This window comes from Cyanistes caeruleus, chromosome 1 (assembly GCF_971803275.1).
Source record: "Cyanistes caeruleus chromosome 1, bCyaCae1.hap1.1, whole genome shotgun sequence".
Lineage (NCBI taxonomy): Eukaryota > Metazoa > Chordata > Aves > Passeriformes > Paridae > Cyanistes > Cyanistes caeruleus.
The window spans coordinates 76072950-76099144 of record NC_141701.1 but is presented as its reverse complement, the minus strand read 5'-3'; the positions used below and the strand labels follow the sequence as shown (position 1 = coordinate 76099144).

General features: G+C 43.3%; 2 protein-coding genes across 4 annotated transcripts in view; both read left to right on the top strand.

Moving 5' to 3' along the window:
• MYO10 (myosin X) overlaps positions 1-26195 on the top strand; it is a 159826-nt gene that overhangs the window by 36590 nt on the left and 97041 nt on the right. The window contains exon 1 of one of the 3 annotated variants that reach the window (XM_086898253.1): positions 15936-16153. The exons of the other annotated variants lie outside the window; for them this stretch is intronic. The gene's annotated coding sequence lies outside the window, so the exon portion shown is untranslated. Of the gene's footprint in view, positions 1-15935; positions 16154-26195 lie in introns of those variants that run through there. 3 annotated transcript variants of the gene reach the window in all.
• Positions 24939-26195, top strand: part of LOC147655620 (unconventional myosin-X-like) — a 33799-nt gene continuing 32542 nt past the window's right edge. Inside the window, exon 1 of the mRNA XM_086889988.1 lies at positions 24939-25016. Within this exon, the coding sequence (XP_086746114.1) occupies positions 24939-25016 (78 nt within the window). The remainder of the gene's footprint in view (positions 25017-26195) is intronic.

The following is a 26195-nucleotide window of genomic DNA, read 5'->3' as shown; positions in this document are numbered from 1 at the left end:
GCGTTGGGACCTTATCAAAGCACAGCATTGTTATTCATCTTCTCGATTCAGTAGCTTCTACTAGACTTTGCACTTCTCACCTTTCCACTGAGCATTTTGCATGTCTTCTGAAGACAGCAGCAGGGCAGTGGTACTGGGGAGGTGTGTTGCTGGAGTTGGTTTTGGATTTTACTTTTTTTTAAGTCTGGACTTCAAGTCTTTGCCAATGTCAGTTTGAAGAATTATTAAAATTTTGTAGCACAGTACATTACTTCTTAGTTTCTTCTTTCTGTGCTTTTGTGAGTGGTGGAAGTTAATTTGCCACAAAAACCTGTAGCAGCATAGAGTTGTGTGCTGAAGGAGTGGTTGTAGGGAATCCTACTCAGTGTGAAGGTAGCATTTTATATTGATACTTTAACAAGCTGCATAGCAATTTCTTGTTTATCACATGGTGCTATAATTCCTCCTCTAGTGTTCTTGTATTTATTGAGTGTTACAGTTAAATAGTTTGTTTGCTAATTATCGTTTAAGACAACTGTGATACTGTGATACTGTCATCTGCTGTTGTCATCCTCTGTGAGATGGTTGTAAAACTAGCTGATTTGATGGTCTGTGAGGAATATCTGATACATGTGATATGGTGTACTAAAATGGAGAATATCACATTGTAAGTTTGGATTTCCCTGGGCAAATAGCTATGAAAAATTCTTTAGGAGAAGAAGAAAAATGTGGCATTTTGTGGCATTGTATGGGGCTAGATGAAAGCCTCATTAAATAAAAGGAGGGGAAGAGTACCTCAGGCGTGTATTTCAGCACCCTGGGACAAGATAAAGGAGTGGGAGATGAAAGGTGTGAACTCCCTCTTAGCACGTGCTTATGATGCTGAGCTGCAGGTGGCTCTGGAGTAGCTCTCCAAAGCTTTCTGCAGGCTGGCCTTCAAAACAGAGAGTCTGCAGGGACTGGAAAAGCTACGATGTGCAGAAAATTCATATTGTAAATATATTTACCTTCATAAGCACAAACCTTGTGCTTTCCAGAAGAGAAGATGCTGTTTTGCTAGCTGGTGGGTGGGTTGGTTGTGTTGTTTGGTATTTTGTTCCACTGGTGTGCAGTGAGCTGGTGAAGGGCTCTGTCCTGGATGTTTTGGAAACACCATGTCTATGACTATACTGTATTGATACAGTATATTCATACTTAGTATGAATATATTAAGTATGTCAGTGAAGTGTCTATGAACAATTAGAATTAAAAAATGTACATCCTAATCTTTCTTTGTGTGTTTGTATACATATTCATATATAAGATCACATTACAGTTACTGCTTTTTTTTTTTTCATCTTTGAGAATATTTTCACTTCATCTATTTTTAGGGTGTAAATTACTTCTTCCTTAAAGGTTTTATTTACAGTAAGGCAGACATTTCCTCATTGTCTTACTGGATTTTTAATGAAGTTGTGTGAGCTTACAAAGTACTCAAGTGAATGTTTAAATAAAATCCTAGAAGTCCTGCTGTCATTTTATGTTTTGTTTGAAATTACTTTTTTGTGTATGTTAAGTAATCGGTGGTTCCATTGGGGAAAAACCTCTTTCCAGTTTTTCTCTTTTTTCTTTCTTTTTTCTGAATACTGTGAACTTTATTTCAGATCAAAGAGGACTGTGTTGTGCTCCTGACTTGTACAGACACACGTGAAACTGTCTGCAGTGAAAGCACAGATAGTAAATAAAAAAAGCTGGGGAGGAGTGAAATCTTTCAGAAGAGCCATGTTGTGTTGCATGGCATTGATTTCAAGAACATTTTCCTAGTCTCCTAAATAGGACTCTCTACTTTTTCTTCTATTTGTACATCCAAATATATATAAAAGTAATGCAAAGCGTTAGTATATATACAGTCAGTATCAAAGGACTTTTTCTTTCTTTTATCTTTTAATGCATTCATGGCTGTTGGTGCAAGTAGCACTATGTTGAAACCTTTGAGAATTGAGGACTTCCAGAATACCACCTAAGAACACACATTTTTGATAACATCCATTCCCTTGCAAGGGAAGAAATGTATATGTACGATATAACTAATGTGTGTGTGCGTGTGTAGGGGAAATCTTATCTGAACAAACTCATAGAGGGAGAAGTAAAAGTTGTATCAATTGATGCAAACTGTCCTCCATGTGACACTAAAATTTCAGAATACTTAATTGCCTATTCACTTAGCTGACTGAGAGAAACTTTTACATCAAATGTTATAAATAGAAGCAGCTGAGTGATAATATCCAAAATATGTAGGCTCTTTAAAAACAGATGTCATATTCACCAGTAAAGACTTTTTCAGTTAAACCAGCTTTCAGTGAATTTTCTTCACAAAGAAGTCCTTCACAGTATGGTGTTATGTCAGCAAACAGAGTAGAGCTTGGTATCCTTAGTTTCAAATCAGAGGCACCTGTAAATGGTTTGGGCAGCAACAAAAGTATTTTTTCCTGTGTGTTCAACTTACTGTGTCTCTTCTGCGGCATTTCTGCATCTCAGGAATTGGAAGGCTACAGATGTTCCTTGTTAAACACAGCTCAAGTATGTTTTCCATGGAGGTTTTCACTTTTTTTTCTTTCTGGGTTGAAGGCTGGGAGAGTTTCTTATCGTGACCTCATTCAGAAGTTGTAGACCTGGGCTTTGTCTGAGGTTTGGGGTTTGTTCTTTCTGTTTCGGTTAGTTTGGTGGGGGTGGGGAGCAAAGGGGATCCTTTTGTTTGACTTTTGAGTTAGCAGTAGGATTACATTGAAGTTACTGTGTGGTTATACCGGGAGAGCTCATGTTTTCCTCACTTTTGGTTTAAAATTAAGAAGAAAGCCCCAAACCTGCAGGTAATGGCTAAGCATTTCTCATAAGGACTCTTTTCTTTGCCTTGTGTCCTTTCTCACCCTTACTTGGGACTCTCTTGTGCTAGCTTTTGCTGTTGTGAGGAGCCCTTTTAAACAAGAGTCTTCCGTTCATATTCACAAGGCATGAATAACACCACTGAAGTTACTTGGCTTAAGTTACTGAAGTCAGTAGGACTGTTTATCAGTAAATGCTGTGTTTGGCTGCATCCATAGTTCATAGGATCAGGCATCAGAGAAGTAAATCCTTCTGGACAGGGATTTTTTTAGCTAGCAATGAAAAGTGTCATGCTTGCTTCTAGCTCTTCTGCATGAAGGCACAAAAATATTTCCAAACAGTGTTTTTCTGGGCATTTCCCTGAATTCAATATCTTTTACCCTTCAAATGCACGTTTACAGGGGAGCATTTTAAAGCAGTCCTTTGTGAGCTACCTTGCATATACAGCCTCTTAAGAAAATACACAAATATATGCAGTGGGCTTTGATCTTGGCTGCTTTTAGTGTTAAATGAATCCATTTCTTTTTGCAAACATTTTTTATGAAGACTTCCATGCTACTTAATTTAATGGTGCATATGAGGGGTAGTGACTACTGACTCTGGACATTGGGTAGCTCATGTGTGTTTTGGGCAGCAGATCCCCTCAATTTGGGGCTCAAGGTCAATGCCAAATTCAGCGGCTTTACAGCAGGAAATCAGATTCCATCTGTCTAAACATTGTAAAGTTCATTTTATTCTCCAGTTAGTTATATTTGGCTTACTTGTAATAATTTTACTGATTAGCATACTTAAAAAATCTTGGTGCTGTGACTATTAGTATTTTAATTTCTTGAGGGTTTTTTTGTTGAGTCTTTTTTTGGGGGGGGGGTGGGTCTTTTTTATTGTTGTTTTTAAGGGTTACTTGTGGGAGTTTTGGGTTTGGCGGATGGCGTGGGGTTGGGAAGGGCCAGAAGTCAGCCGGAGCGCCTTTTAGTACGCAGGATTTATCTTCTGTGGAGAAGTGTTTACATCTTTATGCTGGATGTCAAAGTTCAGCGACTCTCGCTGCAAGCATCTGTTGGCGCGCCTGCAAGCAGAGTTTGTGACAGATGTGAGCCGGCAGCTTCCTCCGGGAGCATCCCCGGGGAGTCTGGCCTCCATGCCTTGCATGAGTGCACTTGGCTGTCCCAGGGGTACCCCAGCCCATGGGGCATCTCCTAGAAGGAGCTGTGAGGAGGGCTGGCTGTGCCCCGCTCGCCCGTGCTCTTTGCAGAAAGGGGCCAGTGAAGCAGCGCCGCAGCTCTACGTGCCCTGCAAGCCCACGTGTCCCACAGGCCCACTGAGCCGTGCCACCCCAGCTCTCCTCTGAAGCATTTAATGGAGTGTAACTGCAATGCACTAAAGCCTCCCCGTGCCTGGTAAGGACTTAATGCAACTGCAGCAAACATTTTTCTTAAAGGAAATGCTGCTTCTAAACCCTAAGCGTTACCTTTCAGTACAGTGTTTGAGCACTGGTTCAAGTGGAAGCACTCAGAAATTGAACAAGTGTTTTGGGCTTTCTCCACATGTGCCATCTTCTTTTAAAGTACTTGCTAATTGGAAAAATCTTTAATTTGGGTCTCTTAAATTCTCAAACATGGAGATATTAAAAAGGCATTTAATTACACAATATCTGTATCAGAGAACGTTTTTCTGCCCCTAATTCAGGAGCTAATTCAGCTTGTCTTTTTATCCCTTTATATTAAGGGTGATATTTTTACATGACTGCCATTCTCTGAATATTTGTTAAAGAGTATTAAGGAAAAGCCTCTTTTTTGTGTACTTTCCCCTGAACTATGTATCTATTACATAAAACAGAGCAAGTTATGAATTACTTCTTGGATATGTTGCACATGTTCTGTTCTTACTTTTTTCCTGTTACTTGCCTTTCTGCCAAAACCACTATCAATTTGATTGATTTCAGGAAAGGAAAAGTTTTAATCCTAAAGTGAGATATTTTAGAAGAAAGGCTGAATTGTAAAGAAAACACCAAAGCAAAACAAAACAGAAACCTAAAAACTACACCCCAAACCCATCCCAACTGCCAGACCAGGGAGATTGTATTATCCCTGCAAACTGAACTTTCGGTCTATCAGTGCGTGGCCAGTTTTGGTCAGAAGTCAGGGAGTTTGCAAGTGAGCAGTCAGGAGACTTCTAATGCACAAATGATGGGGGCAGGAGGGCTGAGCAATGACCATAAATAACTCCTTTAATGTTGGATTTTCAAGGGTTTTGTTCTGTGCTGCCTAAACATGACAGTAGTGTTTGCTCTAGCTTCACTGAAATTAATTTGTTTGGCATTAGTGTGGCTGTTGTTAAGTGTTTTCCTAACAATATAAATTAAATCTGTATGAACGACAGCGTTTATCTGAGAGCAGAGTTGTTTTATGGTTTTTATAGGACCTGACTGAAAGCAGTTGGCATCTGAGATGCTGACAAAGAGGTACTTTCTGCATCCCCCCTGGTTTGCTGTGGCCACGTAATGGGTTGTGGCTACGTAAACAGTTGAGATGTCAGTCTTCCATCCTGCTTTCTGCACAGAAAATCCAAACCATCTGTCTTTTTTTGGTGCCTTTATTATGCTTGTTCTAAAGATAGCAAAACTGCTTTGTTTTAAGATTAAAGCAGATGTACACAGGCTACCATATTAATTTCTTTTGTAAGGGAACACAGTTCAGCTGTTCACAAAACATGGGAAGGAATTCAGGCACCATCGTGCCAAAAAACAACGACAACAACGAATCTGTAGCTCTGTGATGAACAAGCTTGTCACTTCGGTTGTTCCCCTGTTCCTAAATTCCCTTGGATGTGAGGCTGGTCTCATTGTTCGGCATTGTTGATGTTTTTAGGAACATATGGTTTAGGTTAAGCACAATTACGTGCAGGGATACTTTGCAACAGGGCATTGCTCAGTTTTGCTCTGGTGAGGCTTTGTACCTTACACTGCAGATAAATGGTGGGTGGATGCTGACATTTTCACTTGGAGAGGGTGATTTGAGCCACAAGTGGCCTAGAGTGCCCTATTTTTTATTATATAGACTTTTCTTTATTTTCATATTATTTTATTTTTTTTAAAATTAAAAGTCAAATGACTGGATAATTCTGGACAGAATTTTACACAATGATGGCTGCTGAGAAAATGCTAGTTCATGTGCAAGCACCATTTAAAAAAGTTGATAGTGGTGAGCAGAGGCCACCATCTCTCTCTCCTTTACAATCAGCCTGCTGGGAGCCACTGTTTGGCAGAGCCATGTCCCATCCCCGCCTCACTTCTCCATCAGGGACTGACAACTGTACTTAAGGGTGTGAGCTGTGAAAAATCTCTTTTCTCATTGCGGTTTCAAGTCATAAAAAATATAAAAAAGTGTAGCCATTGGGCAGGTGTGTGGGGTACTGCATTAGGTGTGCTGGTGATCCCAGCCCATGGGCTGGACAGCAGGGGTGGCGAGGTGGGGTGATGCATCTGGTAGGAAAGAAGACTTTATCCACTGGCAGCTCCTCTGGGGAAGGCTGCAGTGCCTCTGGCTGCATAGCGCTGGTTTTGTAGATGGAAAGCTCATTTGATCTTTGCTCTGTCCTGTGGTCACTCAAGTAGTTCCTGAAATCTATGTTACCTCTGTGTACCAGAGAAATGCAGAAACAAAGGGGAATCTTCTGCAGCTCCGGATATCCTTCACTACACAAGCTAACTTTAAACAAACTAAATTTGAGCAGCCAGACTGGTGTTTCAATGTCAGATCACTTTCAAAGCTTGATGTTTGAAATACTGTTTGAAAGATGAAGTACTTCTTGCAGAGCTTCAGGTTCTTTTAGCAGGCAGCACGGGAGCTTCCCTTTGTGATAAGATGTGTCATTGCACCTTGGGGAGCCTCATGACATTTGTATTCTTGAACATTTCGAAGTGACTTGTTTGAAAACGTCAAGTGTTCTCATGAGAACACTATCGGAGCAAGATTTCCCCTAAAGCATTTCTGCAGCATGATAATAAACTCTTTCAATGTTAGCTGCAAAAGGAACTTTAAGCGCTCTTTCATAGTGGTGCTTTTATTTATGCTAAACCAGGGGAAGAAAATGTTAGTGTAGGTCATGTGCCTCCTCCTCATCCAGCACTCTTTATTTTGTAAAACAAGCCAGGTCCTGTTTAGCATACACATGGTGAAGCTGAGAGACGATTTAAGGAGATTTAAGGAGATTTATCTACCCAAGCTGGCTTAATCAAGGACAGTCACAAAATGTACATGGAGAAAACCCCTGTATACCCTGGAGAGTTCAGAAATGCTCTTTTTGCACTGTAGAAAAAGCAGTGTGCTGCCCCTTTGCAGTTAGATGGTTGTGGCACACAGAAAAGGAGAGCGACCTGTACCAGAGGGAGCAGTATCAGTCGTCTCTAAGCAGCTTCTGGATGTTCTGGAGTTACAAGGATGAGTATATATGAGGGTAGAAGTAAAGGGTTCTTCCTCAAAACACCCCAGTAGTCTTCTTTGTTAATTTTTTTCCATTTGTTTGAGGGGATTTTTTCGTACCTCCTACCTGCCCTTTGTTCTGTCTTCCATGCATGGGCTCCTGTGCTTTTACTCGTTTGGTCTGTCCAAGATTCTGCTTCAGATTCAGTTCCCGTTCATCATTCATCCTGCCCATTGATGCCTGCAGCCTTGTTCCCGGTGTTTCTGCCCGGCCCAGGGGTCCCGGAGCACAGGGACAGGACCGGGGCACAGGAGCAGGGCACAGGGACATGACCGGGGCACAGGAGCAGGGCACAGGGACAGGACCGGGGCACAGGAGCAGGGCACAGGACCGGGGCACAGGAGCAGGGCACAGGGACAGGACCGGGGGCACAGGGCCAGGGCACAGGAGCAGGGCACAGGGACAGGGCACAGGGACAGGGCACAGGGACAGGACCGGGGCACAGGGCCAGGGCACAGGATGGGGGCACAGGAGCAGGGCACAGGGACAGGACCGGGGCACAGGAGCAGGGCACAGGGACAGGACCGGGGCACAGGAGCAGGGCACAGGAGCAGGGCACAGGGACAGGACCGGGGGCACAGGAGCAGGGCACAGGAGCAGGGCACAGGGACAGGACCGGGGGCACAGGAGCAGGGCACAGGGACAGGACCGGGGCACAGGAGCAGGGCACAGGGCCAGGGCACAGGGACAGGACCGGGGGCACAGGAGCAGGGCACAGGAGCAGGGCACAGGGACAGGACCGGGGGCACAGGAGCAGGGCACAGGGACAGGACCGGGGCACAGGAGCAGGGCACAGGGACAGGACCGGGGCACAGGAGCAGGGCACAGGAGCAGGGCACAGGGACAGGACCGGGGGCACAGGGCACAGGGACAGGACCGGGGCACAGGAGCAGGGCACAGGGACAGGACCGGGGACACAGGGCACAGGGACAGGACCGGGGCACAGGAGCAGGGCACAGGGACAGGACCGGGGCACAGGAGCAGGGCACAGGGACAGGACCGGGGCACAGGAGCAGGGCACAGGAGCAGGGCACAGGGACAGGACCGGGGGCACAGGAGCAGGGGACAGGGCACAGGGACAGGGCACAGGGACAGGACCGGGGGCACAGGGCCAGGGCACAGGGACAGGACCGGGGCACAGGAGCAGGGCACAGGGACAGGGCACAGGGACAGGACCGGGGCACAGGAGCAGGGCACAGGGCCAGGGCACAGGGACAGGACCGGGGCACAGGAGCAGGGCACAGGGACAGGGCAACAGGGCACAGGGACAGGACCGGGGGCACAGGGCACAGGGCCAGGGCACAGGAGCAGGGCACAGGGACAGGCTGGCAGCTCCCGGGGGCTGTCCGGCTGGGGGTGGCCAGCAGCACGGGGACCTCACCGTAAACCCAGCAAACCTCAGCCAAGCTTGAAGCCTCCGGTAGCCTCCTTGTGCTCTGGAGGAGCAGGAGGATGGGATGTCTCGGTTCTCAGGCTTGGCTCAGGGACAGCCCAGGCAGGGACAGCACGGGTGGCAGCAGCGTGTCGGAGCCGCCGAGGGAAGCTCCGGGAGGTCTCTCAGCAGCACCTGGAGCATGCCAAGAGCAGGAGGCCTTTCCCAAGGCGTTTGGCTGCTAAATGTCTGAGGCTTTACTGAAGGCTTGCTCCGTGATTTTTCTCCAGTGGTTTGTAACGTTGTAGCGCTGTTGACTTTTACAGGAAAGATAAAATCTTGCCTCTTGGAAACGATTGTTCCATTGCCTCTCCAAAGAACTGCCTGGTGGAATGTTCGTGTATCAAATCACGGGAGTTTTTGTAGGCCTGAATGACACAAAAGTACTGTTTTGCCTGCGATGATAAAATCAGCTACTTTGAAAAAGCATGCATTCCTAGTAAGATGTGTACCTGCCGCTGAATACTTTGTCCAAAGCTTTCCACTTGTGGCAGAATTGGGAAACAAATTTGGGAAGGGAGCAATCTTAATAGGTAAAGTGACACAAGCCTATAATGAAAATAATTGCATGTATTTTACTGCTGATTATTTCTCTCTTGAAAGTGTGTTTTTTCACTAGCATCAGCGAGGAGTTCTAATTAGAAGTAAATAATAAATCCGTTCCATTATTAATGCAGCTTTCAGGCAGGCATTTAATATACATTGAAATCTGATGGTCAAACTTCATTGGTGCATCATTACTGGCTTAAATGCAATTACAGAGAGCTTCTATCAGGAAATGTAAAGTCCTGACAAGGATACTTCAAGGTCTGCTAGGCATTTGAGCTATGTTAATGTTTTTCACATGTCCTCAGTGCGGGGGTAAGAGAGGGCAGTGTTACTGCGTGATCAGGAAAGCAAAGGGAGCGTGACAAAGGCTTGGTAAGTCCAGCACACGAGCATGTTTTTCTAGGAAGAATGTGATTGCTGCACTGAGTTTGTGCATGAGCAAAACCCTTGATGTGGGTACAGGCTGCAGCCACCAAAGACTGTGCAGAAGGTGAACAGGAGGCTAAGAAGCATAAGGCTGCTGGGGATCCATTTTTTCTTAAGCAGTAACCTTGATTTTCTTCTGGGTTGTTTTTCTGGGCATTTTTAAAAATGCTTTCCCTACATTCCCTGTGTGTGACTGTGTTAGCAGTCCAGATCAGACCAGACGCTGCTGTGAATATTCAATTACTCCAGATTGGTTGCTGATCTCAGTTAATCCCAAGCATGCTGACAGTGTATGTATCAAACACATTTGTTAACATTTCAGAAATGAGCAGAGCTAGTGCAATGCAGTGCAGTGTCTTAATGCCCCTAACAGGCTGATACAGCTCTTCTGGAAAGTATTGTTATGTGTACATATTTTGTGTAGATGATGAAATGAGGAAATGTGTGTGTAGGTGCTCACACAGATATATAGATATATATATATATATATATACATACATGTGCTGTTTCCTAAAAGCAATGGACTTAGAATGTGTCTGCTCTGCATCACATGGAGGTCCATATCTAGAAAAAATAGTGGACAACAGTAGCCTACAAAAGTTTTCTAAGTGAAGGCTTGATTTTTCAGTTATAGCGTCACGCTGATGCTAGATTAAAGCAAAACCTGAGGCCTTGGCTAAAGAAAACAAAGTCAGGTAGAGCAGTATTCAACTTGTGATATTGATAAGCTCCACAGATGCACTTTGAAAAGTCCTAGAACATTGCTACTTGAGTCAGTGCTGTTTGAATATGAAATCCTTAAATCTGACTCTCCACAAGCTGAACAAACAGTGTATTGTACATTATGTCCTTAGAGCAGATTAGGCAGCTTGAAGTTGACAAAGATTCAGACACCACAGAGATTCAGAAGCTGCTCTTGAGTCTTGCATTTTTTGCATAACTTCTAACTTGTGTACAACGTGATGCACTTATCTGTTTTAGTGTGGATGCTATGTAAATACTAAGCACCCTATCACATGTGGTTCAAGGCTGCAGTTACAAGCAATGCTTCCTCTATTATGTATGAATTTGGAAAGAAATGTCTTATTAGAAGTGTGCAATTGAATAGCAAAATAGGGAAAAGCATTACCACACTGATGTCTGTAAAGCAAACTCGCCTTTGAAGTGATAGCAATGGGAAACAGTAGGCAATTTTCTTTTGTTGAGAAATTTCTAAAGAGACAGACTAACTTTTATAGTGGAAGATGAAATTTACATATAAGGAAGCTGTTGGAACTTGGTTCCAGGTTTTTTCAACACTAGTAAGTGCAGTCTTGAGCTGTTAGGACCCATGAATTAATGGCACCAGACTTTGCCGTGTGGAAGGGAATCCAGTCAGTCTCTTCCCCTTACACAGCACAGGTTTTACCTCTGTTTTTGATTTGCATTTGGGATTATGTGTCAGTGACCTAAATACACTAATAGAGGTGTCACTCTGAAGACAGTGTCCTCTCACCTCCATAGTAGCTCAAGTATGGAGGGATGTTAAGTAGCAGGTCCTGCATTTGCAGCAGGACACAGTGGAAGCAGGTGAGTTGCTGTCTGAGGTGACCCTTCTCCTCACAATCTTACCATTAGCTTTTCTTCTTCATTGCATAAGGGGCAATTGAGCACAAATTGCATAAGGAGAAATAGCCTCTGTATTTCCAGACTTACTTACTGGCCCAAAATACTCTTGCCTTTTGGAAGAGTTTGTGAGATGATGGAAAAGTGGAACAAAATCTGAATGCTACTTCATCTACTCCTGTAATTAAGCTCTGAGCACTTGTAGATTTGATTAATCTGTTTTATTTTAAGCTAATTTGGTTTCAAATCTGGCAGGAACTGTCCCCTTAACGTCAGTTTTTTCCTTACCCTCCTTGGCATAGTGAATGCTTTCCGGAGACCGACCAGCATGTTATTTCTGTCAAGTGAAGGCATCCCCACTATTCTGATGTAGCTCTTGAATTATACAGCTACCAGCATGCACATCCCTAGAGTGAGTAACAGCTCTTTGCAGTACATGTGTAAATATTTACATCCATTTCCCTCCCACTTGGTAAAGCACTCCATTTTTGTACAGTACAAAGTGCTTTGTATACAGAAAAAAACACATTGTTTAGTTGGTTGGGTTTGTTTTGAGGGGGCGTTATGTTTATTTAACAGAAGGCCAAACGAGTTGCAGCATGCATTTTGTGGGGTAGTCCTGCTTTCATCCAGTTTCACAGCTGGGCTGGCAGATTTATGATGAGGTGAGGGACTTCTTCAAGGTCAGACAATGAATCAGTGGTTGGGTAGAACCTCGGGTCCTGCTGACTCCAGCACTTAATTTAAAAGTTCCATCACACAGCTCTGGCTTTGCAAATTAATGCAGAAAATAAACCAAACTTAGCCCCTCAGTAAATTTCAATAAACAAATTTTGTGGGGGCTATTATGCTTATTTAAAATGAACTTGATCGGTGCTGATAGGCTCAGACTTGCCCTTGCAGTAGCGGGGAATTCTGGAAATTATTGTGGTGATTCTTTTTCACTCTTTGAAAAGGTTTGAGTGCTTAAACCCACAAATTTAATACAAGTAGATGTGTGCATCAGCTACTGCTGTTTTATCTTTGTTGCAGAGCAGCAACATGTGAAGATCCTCATCCATTTGTTACACCACTGTACCAAGTAGGGCATAACAGCAAAAGTGACCAACTTGTGCCAAAGCCATTGGAAAACTCATCAGAAGGTTTAGGTTGGCATGTGTTGCAGTCAGGTAGGGTGAGCTGCAGCAGTGAGGATGGCTGGGGCTCCTGCAGCCAGCCCCTGCAGCAGCTGTACTTGTAAGGAGCAAGTGCCTCCCTGGCATTTTCCTTTTCAGGAACATGGCCACTCATGTCATCAGAGGGACTGGCTCTTGCTGTCCTGGACTTGCAAGACAGAGGTTCCTTAGGTTTAGAGCTCTCTCCAGGTTTTTTGTACTTGTGATTTTAACTTTTTCCAGCATTTATATAGGTGGCAGATTCTGGCTGTTGCCTTTAGCCAAGGGCACCACAGAATGTTTGGTGACTGATTTGAGTTGTGAATGCTATTTGCTAATTTCCAGTTATGAAACTTAAGAACTGATCTGCATTTCTGTTAGACAAAAAACAATTATGAGCCTACCACTGGAAAAACAATTTGTGTCTGTGTCAGCACAGGTTTTTCAGCAGTAGAGCATCTTGCTGCAGTGTCCTGACATGTCTGCTGAGTTTGGAGTCACCCAGAATGGTGGCACTTCCATAATTTGTCAGCATTAATTCCAACTTCCTTCCTTTATGCCGCTTCATCTGAATTTACTCTTGGCTATCTGTGTCTGAATGTGCAAGGCCTCATGAATAAAATCTGGAAAATGTAGCAATGCAATTATTTTTTAAACTGTTTTGGTTTAGATTATTTTCTTTACTTTCTCAGTAAGCTGTATTTTGAACAGGTATGTGGTTTTATTTAATTTTCTCTTCAAAATGTGCTGTGGCCAGCTCCAAGTCTTAAAACTTTCTTTTGTTGTATACTGACTGCAGTATTCCTGGGGCACTTCTTTGTGCTTTTATATTTTGTCTTCTACATATGGATGCAAATGGATATATTCAATTCAGTTCTTTTATGATAACTGAGCTTTGGCCTTGATTTGAATTCCACTTATCACTTGTGTCTGCATGCAAAAGTTAGAGCATGTCAGGAAAGTAAGATGTGCTCTCACTATCTGTTAGATGCAAGGCAAAAAAAAAAAGATCTCCAGCTTTATGCATTTAATAGTAAATTAATAGAGATCTTATCGTTTGTTAGAGATGTATATTACTAACCTCAGCTGAAAACTTGATGTGTGGTAGGAAATCAAGCTAATACTTGCTCCATCCGTTAAAAGGAACAAGCACAGCAAGAGGCCAGGATAATGAGATGAGTATAAAGGGAGCAATGAATTTTACTATAGTTTTGAAAGCTCATTATTGAACAAGAGGTTTGTGAAGAGGCTTGGAAGAAAAGCCAGCTCTTGCTGTTGGAATACAAATGGAGTTTGAACTTTCTTTTAAAGGATCTTGCATCTGTTACAAGTGTATTGAGCTACATGGTAATGGTAAGTGTCTGAGTTTTGGTCTCTGAGCTCATGGAAAAGTTAGTTTCTGGGCATATAAATTTAGTATAAAAAGGCCTGTTATTCACTTTGTGGTTTGTGTCTGAACATAGGTCTGTGGGTCAAAAAGAAAAGCAAGCCCAAACCACCCTCAAACAGTGCTCTTTGTTTTTCTATTTCATTTGAGAAGAATTGCAACTTTTCTGTTGTAAATAGTCTGAGATAGGTCTGTAACCATGGAAACATAAGCATTTTTCGTAGTAGAAAATACTAACAAATACGACCCATTACACTTTTCAGCTTCCTGTAAGTTTAGCAGCCATGTGTGCAGCAGTTCTCTGGGCAGTACCTGCACTGATTTGCACATGTGTGCATTGGGTTTAGCCATACATCCTATTGCCATCCCTGCAGGGTGGGTGCAGCCTGAGGTTGGCAAGGTGAGCATCCAGCGGGGTGAAAGCTCTCTATCTGATATGAGCACAGTGTGTGGTCGATGGAGTAACCAGAATCTTCACTCCTGGCAGCCTCTTCCCACTGGAAGTAAACATTTACTGGCTGCTGATCTGAATGCACTTCTTTGCCCAGCGATCTAGCAGGAGTGCTTGCCTGAACTTGTCTCAGCAGTGTCATCTTCTGAGATCTTTAGACAAGATGGTAGTGTCTTACTAACATTTAAAACTCCTTTGTGTTTTGGGAGCATGTCCTGTGCCCTTCCTACATGGCATATTTTGTCAAGCTCGATAACTTGAATTATAACTTGAAATCTGTGTCTACTGTGGTCAGTATCCCATTCAAAGCATCTGCCTGTAGTGCTGTGATCCAAGGGGATGTCTCTCCACTGGAAGAGGAAAGCACCTTTCCAAGATAACTGACTTGACAAGGCTTGCATGCCAACTCACATTTCACACCACTGTTTAGAAATGAGATTATCTTTCACCTCTCCTTTTTTCTCTTTCTAAGAAGTGGGTTGTGCAAAGTTAAAATAAAAACCTCTGTTTGGGCACTGCCACCACTGTAATTTCAGCTGATGTAGCAGAGTGCTTCCACTGTAGTGGTGCAGTTGTATGAGAGGAAAGACATGCATGCAATGAAGTGCTGATTTTCTGGGGGCAAAGCTGTTCTCAGTTTCTTGACAACTGGGAAGAAAAATTTTCTTCATGTCCGAGGACCCCAGGCCAGTCAACATGGTTTGTGTCTCAGAAGCACATGGAAAAGGGTCAAGTGATTTCAGAAATATCTGATGCAGCTCTGTTGGAAGGGGTTTGACTCCAAGTTGCTGGCACTATAGTAGAGGGAAAGACCTTTGGACTGCTGGAACCCACAGCACCAAGGGAATAATTTTTGAGTTTTATTGCTTCTGTGCATGTTTTAATTGGATTGAACTGTGCCCCAAGGGGCCTGGAAAAACATTTTGGCAGATGTGCTAGCACTTCCCTGACTGTGTGGACAGCCTGCTAACCCTGGAACAAGTAACCCCATTAGCCCCATGAGCAAAAGAAAATTCACTGAAAAAGCCCCACCAGGGTAATCATGGTGAGGTCAAGGGCCTCTGCTGGGAAAACCTCATATCTGTGACTCATGGGATACATCAGCAGGATCTGGTGTAGACCTGTCTTAACGGGAAAAGCCTCTGGTGACGAGAAGTGAATGACTGTGGAGACCAGTGGTTGCTTGCTCTCTGTTGGCAGCCCTGCATATCTGGGTACTTGAGTTACCTTGCAGGAGCAGATGGAGGGGATCAAAACGAGTGCTGCTTCAACTTTGTTATTGACTTAATCCCTCTGATGAGTTGTGTGCCTGGCATGTGCTGTCTTTGGCTTGTCCCCTCCAGAAGTGCATCCTGATAGTGCAGGTTAAACCTTCCCATCACCAACAGTCTTCCTCTGCCAGTCCCTGGGCTGCAAGTACTGCTTCCCTGCCTGGGAATGTGAAGCAGTGTTTATGGACAGTCTCGTGGTAGGGTGGAGGTTTTGTCTTTTTGTGCAACATCTGATAAGGGGACCTATTTTGGTCTCGGTCAGATCAGTTAAATCAGACCCTATAAGAAATGATAATTGAAATCAGGCGCTCTAATTGAGATAGTGGTAGGAACCTGTATAGCTTGCTTTTAGGGATGATAAATTTCTTCCCAGCAGCTGTTGAGTATTTGATACTAATTTGATACTAAGATTTTGTGCTCAACTTCCAGCACCTGAGTTGGAGCCTTTTCAAGCCATTTCCTTCCTTGAAAATTTCAGCCACAAAGAAACTTAATTTGGTGCTTTGAAAACTTGCATTTATGCCTATGCAGTTTTTGCAAATGGTCATCCTCTAGGTACGCTCCTGTGGGTTGTTTTTCCTTCCCACAGCATAGCAGTATTTTTGCAGAGAAGTACAAGATTGTGTATTTTCTGTTGAATCTGCAAAGCTTCCAAGGCCTTGTAAGGGTAGTATCAGCAAATTTGTTGGTTTGACTTAACTTTTTCAGATGAGTGAAGCCCAAAATTGAGAACTTCCAGTATAGCAGTAATTTTATAATCTTTACAATACAGGGATCTCGTAAGAATGACTTAAGTTTTAAATTTTAATTTAAGTTTAATTTTTAAACCATGCTAGGGGAAAAAAAGTAAATTATTTTACCTACCTATCTTAAACTAAATGAAGTGTTGGGTGACTCCTCACTGGTGCCTTTGTGGATGTAACTCATTGCTGGAGGTCTCTGTGGGCTTTGCCTTGTTAGCTGTGTCTTTTTTGTCAGAGCGTATGCTAACAAAAAAGTGTGTGTAAATTCTGGTGTAAAGATTTCTACTTGAAGTCTTACTAATGGAATGCACTTTTTCCCCCCTTCCTCACCTCTGTGTTCTAAGTGTGGCAAGCATAAACAGTACTCAAAGGCCCTAGTCTGGCCTTCAGTCCAGAGCACTTGGCTTTTGACAAGACAGAGTGTCTTTTCTAGAGTCCAGCTGTGCTGTATATGGTGGTGCAGTGGAAACCAGTCTTGCCCTGCTGTGTCCACAGATGCACTTGGCTCATTTGTTGCTTCGTGAAATATCTTTCTTTCTTGCTGAGGCTGTGTTTCCATGATTGCCTTTATATTAAGCAGAACTACAACCACACTTGAACTTGGGTGTCAGGTAGTACCTCTGTCCCACCTTTGTGGAGCTGCCCAGATGTGTCTGTCCTGTGGTCTTTACTTTCCACACCACTGAGAGTGGATTTCCCTTCATGATGTAAAATGTGATGGCACATGATTGGAGCCATGGGCTTCATGGCACTTGGATGTGGACAATTTAAGTTGGATATCACACAGAACAACACTAAATTCGGGCTTTAAAAATTAGACAGGCAGGAGTTGGGAGCCATTAATCTTGCACAAATGCCTGTAGAGGAGTTTCCTCTGCTAGTTTAAGTTAGTATTGTGGATAGCAAAAATCAATATCCAAATGGATGGTAGTGAATGCAAGATATGTTAGGGGGAAGGAAAGAGATTTGCAGTATTTCAGGGCTCAGACTTTACTAAATAGAAACTGAATTTAGGTATGTCTAGGTTTTTCTATGTTACACAGCTGCTCACATCAAAAGATCATAATGGTCTCTTTAGCTTCATAATCTTTGGCTGCAGGATTGAAACATGCTCTTGTTTCTAGAAACTTCTGATTTACTCTGCCAGGATGAAGCTATTTGCAAAAAATCATGGCATTGTCAAAACAGGAGAGAGCTTATTTGTGGAACTAAGTCACTGGATTTAACCAGAAAGCGTAAGCCTAGGACTCAGTTCTGAAACATACACAGGTAAGATGGAATAGGCAAGAAAAATAATGAAATAATAGAATCATTTTGGTTAGAAAAGACCACAAAGATCATTGAGTGCAACTGTTAACCCAGCACTGCCATTGCTTGAATCATGTTTGGTCAGTACTCTCTGGGAGAAATGGCATTAGCTCAGGCTCCAGGTAGCTAAATTAAATGGTTCTTCAATGCATCCTTTGTCTTCTAATCTGGTGCTGTTTGTTCTGTAGGAGGGTTTTTCAGTGTTAAACTTGTATGCTGTACTACAGTAGGTTCAGGCAAGTATACCCATCAGCCTGTAAGTTACATGGAAAAAACCACTTAGACCAACTTCCTTTTTTCCTTCTGTATCCCTTTGCAGCAGAACTTGCCTTCTTTCTAATGAGGAGAAAAAAAATGAGAAAATGAGAAAAGCTAAAGTAATTGCTCATCTTGCATGCCACCAAAAATCATAACGAACAACATAAGGAACTTCACAGACTATTGGAAGTTTGTGGTGAATAAGTAGCATTTAGAGGGATAGGGACTGTGATGTAAAAAGCCAGACAACCTGTACAATCCCCAGTGTCTGTCAGTGTAGGGCATTAGGACTCATACCTGCCTGAGCTTCTCTGCCATCAGGTTAGCTCTGTCCTGGCTGGACATGCAGCTTCATTCCCTGTTCTCCAGGCCTGTTTCACATTCAGGCCTATGCACTGAAAGTGTCTGTTACAAAACAAACAACTGCTTCATGTCCTTACAGGGAGATTGTGTATCTATGAGCTGAACCTGTCTTGGGAGCTGAGAGGAGTCACAGCTTTAGGGGAAGAGAACATTGAAAAGGCAGCCTTTTGTCTCTAGTAGGGATTCTAAAGCTGAATTCTAAGATGTGTATTTATCAGAAAACACAGTAAAATAAACATTTTTGGGTACTGAGAGTAGCCTGGGAGGGTAAGTTGGGGGCAACACTATTCACTAGTATATGAGATTGCCATGTCCATGTATCTCTCTCACGACCTTTCTTCCAATGCAAGCAATCAGAAAAGATGGTCCAATTTTAATCTGTCTGTTCTAATTAGTTTTTTGTAATATATTAAGGTAATCTCACAGTATTTCATGTTGGACTTCTGGCTAATCCTAATTTTAAAGAATATAAACTACAGCTTTTACAGCTTCATGTGCTTGAGGTTTGTAAAAATAAATTCAAAAACAAACAACAGTATCCTTACAAAGACAGAAAAGTACTGGTTTATTTTTCTTTGCAGCAACAGTTTGGGTTTTTCTTTCCAGAGCTATAAACATTACGGTTATGTGTAAAGCTACCAAGTAATTCTCTGAATATAAGGCATCTTTGTTGTCTGTCTCCATAATTCTGACACAACTACTGAAGTAGTACTGTCCTTATTTGGGGTGGAAAAAACAGTGGTGTGAATTGCTCTTTGGTGGTATCCTGGGAACCAGTTGCAATTTGGCTTCTCCAGTATACACATACATGCTATCTGGTACCTGTTTCAGCTGTGGTTTTCAAATGTAAGCACAGGCAAATAAAATGGAAAATAAAATCGTACACACCTTTTAATAAGGAGAGCCACCTTAATGTGTGTTCAGATTGCCCTTTTGCTTCTTGCAGGGCAGGAGTTTTATAGTTCAAACACAAACCATCCAGTTTATATGCAGATTTTATGGGAGTAACATATAGAACAATCTCTCAAATTTTTACAGCCAAGAGCAACTTCTTTCCCTTATCTGTATATAGTGCATGTTCTCAGACATAAAGCAATATCTGTGCCATGCAATAAGACTTATGACATGGTTTTGCAAAGTATTGCATCTCTCAACCACTCCATCTGCCTGTATCTCTGGATTCATGCCCTGCAATGAACAACTGGTGCTCCTAGCAATGTTCTAGCAGTGCCACTTCTCCTTTTCTTCAAGGAAAGGTCACACAGGACTGTGACCAAGACAACCTATATTCAAACTTTCTATCATTCCTTTTTTAAAAAAAAATTAAGATTTTGTATTTAACATCCACAAGCTTTTCCCAAGTGCAATGAAAGGAGATTCTCACCTGGACAATAACAGAAAATGAACAGTATTATATGCAATATTATCTCTAATACATCCTTACATCTAAGGATGTAAGAAAAAGAAACTTGTAGAGACTCTTAAGACAGAAAGAAGAAAAGGTCTTTTAAGCTGTTCTGTGAATTCTTGGGCTCCTGGGCCTGGTATATTTGTTCATGCTCCTTGTAATATTACTAAGCAAAATAATGTAATATTGTTTGTCCCCAAACTAGACATATTAAAATTTAGAAGTGTTTTCATTTTTGTACTTAAAAAAATCTCCAGTCTTTGTACTAGACACTGTAAAACTTTATAGCAAAGAGGTAGGGTCTTTTCCTAAAAACGTTTCAGTCAAAGAAAGAGCCCACTCTGGCATTCCCAACAATATATGCTTTGTTTGAGTAATAATCAAATTTACTAGTATGCATTTGAGAGAGCCTAAGTAATTGGTACCTGACTGTATAATCTGTCTGAGTAATGCTCCTGGAGCAGCCCAGAGGTGCGCTGTGCCACTTCAGTACAAGTTAGAAAGAGACTGTGCTGCTTGTAAATAAGCAATTTCTCTTCTTTACATCTTCTTTTTAAAGATTTTGAACTAGAGGATAAATATGCATTTATGGCCTTTCCCTTATTTCTGCACCTTTTCAAATCAAGATACAGTAGGGTTTATATATTTTTTTAAATGAATGTGTTGCCTTTTTAAAATTTTTTTTACTCTACTACTTTCATCTCTCTTCACTGTGGCTTCATGATTGAACCATTTTGCAGTATTCAGCTGGTTTTGTTGATCTTAAATCAGAGCACTTGTTGTGCAGGGGAGGCCTGGGCAACTTTGGTGAGGTGGTGTTCCCTCCTAAATGTAGATGAAAATATCATAAATGACCTGCCAGGGGCATTCTGACCCCTCTGACTCAGCAAAGGCTGGCATGTGCCTGCAGGAACCCTCCAGCTCCAGCTGCATGTGGGTCTAAGGGATCTCGGGATGACAGGGGCCAGTTGGGCTCTTGGGGTGTGGATCTGGGTTTCACATTTGTAATGAAAAAGGCTTAAAGCGCCTTGGCTGCTGTCTTAAGATGCGTGCAGCTTGGTTTCATGCTTGTCCAAACATGTTTTGTTCTTCCTGGCAGCAGACTCTCCTCTTGCTGCAGCTATAACAGTGCTGGGAAGGGCGGGGGGGATGGAGAGCGAGTCCCCATGACGCGGCTTTGGGAAGTTTCAGATTTCCTTGCTGAACACTGTTGAGGCTCTCTAGGGCAGCTCAGTCTAACACGTTGTGGGCACCTTGTTGTGCGGATAACATGCAAACATGAGAGCCCTGAGAGCCTTGAAGCTTTAGCTTTGCTGTGTGGCACAGCTAGCAAAGGTAACTTCTTAGGAGGGATTCCTGGTTGAAGAGGGCGAAACAAAATCCTACTGCAACATGCTGGCTGACCAGTAGCAATGCTCATTGACCCACAGTGCTTCTCCAGGAGCTGTCAGTGGCCATCTGCTGGAGACTGCTGCTGTTGTCTAAGCATGCTGGCCCTGGGGAAAAGTAAGACTCCAAGGGCAGAATATGCTCCATAGAACTGTAAAATAAACTTTGTGCTTTTCTGAAAATAATGTTTATGATAATTTTTGATGCTGACATCTCCTTGATTAGTTAGCCCATCAGAATATATTATTAAGAAGAGTCCAAGTTGTTGCCTACTGTACAGAAATCCAGAATTATTCCAGCTTCCTCCTCCTTTCTCCCACCTTCCACCTGTCAGTTCCTATTTTTGCCAAGTCGCCTGAGCAGCGGTAGGAGCAGAGGGACCCCCTGCCCTCTGCAGTGACCTGTGGTTATCTGCTGGTAGGGAGGCAAGGTCCCTTGCTCCTTCCCTCTGCAGACAAAGTCTTTTGTCACGGTCCTGCTAGCAGGGCATGTGAGAGCATTGCCTCTCAGGGGGGATTATTGCATATTGTTGCAGACTTGGGCAGCCATCCCTGCAGTAATCAGACACTGGCAGGTTGCTAGCCACAGAAACAGTGCTGTTGACCAGGCTGTTGAGGTTCAGTGTCTGAGAACCTGAGAAGAAGTGTTCACTGGGGTGCAGAGCTAAAGCTGATCTTCTCTTTATCTCTGGCAAAGCCAGGAAATCCGTGCCTGCTGCATGAAGCTTTCTGCCATGACCCCTTAGCCCTTTTGGCACTGCCAAGGGTTGTGGGGAGCTTCACTGCGGGGCCTAGGAAGATCAGCAGGAAAGCTGAGTGAATGATCAATCCCTTCCTAGACCCAGGCTTGTTAGATACAGGGACTGTCATGTGCCTCTGGACCACACATGCTGGTTAACACACAAGGGTAGGAGGAAGCTGTACTTGTGCTGTGTGAAGCCAGCTGAGATTCAGTTCCAGCCTAGACTGAAACAGGGCTAAAGCCTCTTCTCTCCCAAGACAGTGCTGCCCCAGGAATGGTTATGAATGGCACTGGCCAATTCTGGGTATGGATAAACCACCTCCACTTATTTTTTTTTTTTATTTGGCAGTGCTTCCATGCTAGCAAAAAATAATTTGTTGATATTTAGGGTCCCTTCTCATGTAGGGGAAACTATGCTGTTGTGGGACCCAGCGCTAACTTGGGTAGGTTAAAAGGCAGCTTTGGATACCTGCTGAGAACTGGTCTGTCACTGCTTACAGTATAATTACAATTACCTCTGCATGTCAGAACCAGGCACATAAGTAAGAAGAGGTCACTTCCTCCTGCAGTTGTTTAAGGGCACCTTCCATTATCTTAGGTCAGAACTGGAAAAATTCCCAGTTGCTGTTCAGCTGAATTAATGCCTGTAGTGACAGAGGGAGTGGCCTTGTTTTTTTCTCCTTAGACAGCATTTTCCTGAAAGCCTGATGAATTGTTTTCAGATCAGCATGGTTGGTAAAGGTTTGAGGTGGCTTTGAAAAGTCGACTTTGTTGACTAGGCTGCTACAGAAACTGTACTGTGCACTTAGTTTTGGGGAAAATGCACAATGTTTCATGGTCACCTGCCCATAATTCTGCTTTGAGCATTCTCCGTTGTGTGTTAGGCTCATCATGTCATGTTTGTTTTCATGGATAGACGTTCTTAGGAGCTTACTATAGTCAGGGCTTCCCTTTTCCACCTCTTGCCCTCTCTCTCCTCCCCACAGTGTAAGTTACCATTGTACACCTGCAAGTTTTGGGGGAAGGGAAGTTGAGTAGATGCTTACCTTGTTTAAAGGACTGCTTTGAGCTGTAGATAAAATATGCCTTTGGCTGTCTTCCTAGCACTACAGCTGTGTCAAAACCTCTCAAAGAACAGCAGGTAGTAAATGCTGGCTTAATGAAAAGCCCCTCTGATCCTTTAAAGATGAGAAAAAAGTGAGTGAGGGGCTGATGTTCATGCCCTGGTTGTACCCAGTTCCTATTTTCTGGGCTTGAGCAGCAGTAAGTAGTGTCCTGGGTGTGGACAGGAGTGTGGTGTGCCAGTAAGGGGGAGCGGTTGTTTTGTCTTTAGAAGGCAATTAGGGATACTGCAGAAATGCCATTTTGTAATATTATGGAAAAAAATTTTAAAAGTTAACTTTAAAAATAAATATAAAAGGGTTTTTCTGTCTTCTAAAACAAATAATTTATACTTCAATTTGGACTTAGGCTTTTACAAGCAGAAATTACATGAAGTATGTGTGTGAGGGGTTAGGCTAGATATTAGGGGTAGAATCTTCACCCAGAAGGTTGGGCACTTGAGCAGGCTCCTCAGGGTCATGGCAGCAAGCCTGACAGAGTTCAAAGAGCATCTTGGGCAATGCTGTTAGTCACATGGTTTCATTTTAGGTAGTTCTGCAAGGAGCAGGGGCTGGACTCCATGATGTTTAAGGGTCCCTCTCAATTTGAGATAGTCTATGATCTATGATCTCTGCAAATTCATACAGAGCTTTGTATCATCTCTCATTTAGATTTTTTATTCTTGTAATATGAAAGCAAAAATAACCCTAAAACTATGTTGTGGTTTGTTTTTTTTTTTCTTTAGCAAGCAAATATGAGAGTAGACCCTTATCTAAATTTCACTGGAGTGTGTTCAAAAGAACTTGAAAATTAATCCCTCAAAGATAATTTCATGCTCCACCAGTTCACTCTCATGTCAATGTCTCTTGTCTACTCTGCTTCCCTGGAAACATGTCAATACTAAAAGGTCACTAAAAGGTGTTTCTTTAAATTAAGGCATGAAGGTCCTATAGGAGCCGGCACATTACTATTGTGAACAAATGGTTGTTTGATTAAAAAGCTGAGTGCAATCAAATATTTTTGCTGTAAGGCATGCAGTACTTACATTATCAAAAATCAAGCCAAGATTTGGAGAAATTAAAAAAAAATGACTGAGGAAAACATAAATGGAGAGTTTTATAGTTAAAAGTTGTCAAGACATCTGAAGGCTGAGATTGCATATCTATGGACTTTCTCTATACATATGCAAGTTGTCGTGTCTTTAATTCACTAACAGCTTTAAAAATAGTCAGTGCAGAGAGGGTTTTTTTGCCCTCAGCACTAGGTTCATGACTAATGCCTGCCAGTATCCTATTCTTGCTCTGTATTATTTTATTGCCCCAATGTATTTAGGGCGTCTCACATAACATTTACATCCTCAGGTAAATCAGGTTTCAAGTAGAGCATTAATTTGTTGTCTGACAGCCCTTTTGTGTTTCCCGTGACATTTGGGTCCTCCCTTGGGAGTGGGCAGAACAGACAGGGAACCAGTTGACTGACAGCTGGACTGAGGTGCACCTCTGCCAGTGTTTCAGGGGACTGGGACACTTTGAATTCAAAATGAAATTCATTTGTGGGTTGGAAAGCAAGTTCTTGCCTTGACAGGTGGGGCAGGGTGGTTCCAAAGGGACATAACTCCCTGTGTGGTGGTGATGGGCAGGAGAAGGTACCGTAATGGCAAGAGGCAGAGGTGTGGTCGAGGAGGGGGAGAAATGACTGGAAACAGGGGAAGTTTTGCAAGAGGAACACAGAGGTGGAGCTTGTGCTGGAAAGCCCTGGAGGAGAAGCATACTTTGCTCTGTTGCCAGGGGTGTAAGACCTGCAGGAGAAGAAGGTGTGAGTGCATTGGGTCTGGAAGGTTACTTCTCGAGCCTCTGTGGGTGGTGTCTTTCAGGATGGAGGTAGTTGAGGGTTGTAAGACCTTGCAGTCCTCCCTAACTGGTGCACTGCTGTGGGAGTGCACTGGATCATGCTGCCAGCAGCCAAGTGCAGTCTGTGCAGGCTCTTATCCAGCCTGGCTCCTGGCCATGTTGGTTGTCTCATGGCTGGCATGAGGGTGGCCCTGGCGCTGGAGCCTGCTGGGGTGCTCCTGCAGGTCTGCCAGCTCCTGGCACCCAGCCAACACCAGGTGAGCAAGCCATGAGCTGGAGCAAAACCTTGGGTGTCTGGCGGCATCTGACCAGAGCTGAGTGGCTGGTTGCTGCCTGGTGGGAGGGATGAAGGAGACCTAAGCCCTAAATTGTCTGAGCACATGGAAATTTGCTGTGAACACCACTCATTTCCATGCAAAAAACCTCTCTTGTGGGTCTGTTTTCTTTTCATTCCCTCCCAGCCCACTGCAGCAGCAGCCTTGCAGGGGGAGGAGCACCCCAGCCCAGTGGCTGTGGTCCCCCTGTGTGGGGGGACCAGCTTGCACTGGATTGATGCAAGGACCTTTCATCCATTTCAGCTGGTGTTGTGGCAGAGCCTCCTTGATTTTGGCAATAATACAGTGGTGATAAGTGCCAGAAACTTTCCTGATGGGAAATTCTACCAGGCAGCTGTGCCTGGCAGCAGCTCCCCAAGTATCTCCTGGTCCCCCTGTGCATGACTTCATGCAGGTGGGACAATTCCTACAGGGTCTGGGCACCAATGGCATCCAGAGGCCAATGGGGGCTACACCGGCAGCCCAGGCAGGGTCAGTTCATTTAAAGTGTTGGGTTGAGAAGAATGTAGAGGGATGAGGCCAAAAGGATCACAATGGCATTGCCTGGGTTTTGTTTGGAATCCCAGGGAGCATGACTGGAGTATCACCTTACTCTGGTGAGCCTTCATTTGGGACAAGGCTTGCTCTGCAGGAATGTTCCTTTAGAGCTCCAGCTCCTGTAGTGCCTCTGATTTCACTGCTGTGGAGTGCACACAGGCTGCTCCTGTTTTAGTCTTGGAGACAGTCCAGTCAGCTATCTGCAGGGCTTTTTCATTTTTTATTTTGTTCTTAGGAAAAAGACCTATTGAGATTAATTGCTTTGCGTCTCAAAAAAGCTGGTATAATTTGTAGGCTGCTTATTGACCATAGTTGTTCCACTTCTTGATAGTGGGGCATATTATTCAAATTCGGCTTTGTTCATTCAATTGCAAATAGTCATTGTTTATTCCTATGAATCACAGAATAAATACAAATTTGAAACTGAAAGTTTCACTTGAATAGTAAGTAATGTTGAGAGGAAAGCTAATGCTTTCAGTGCCTGGCATTATCCATAGAAGTGCTTTTCCACTGTGTGGAAAATGATGGATAAAGGGTGAGAGATTTTAGTGTTCTGCTCTTTCT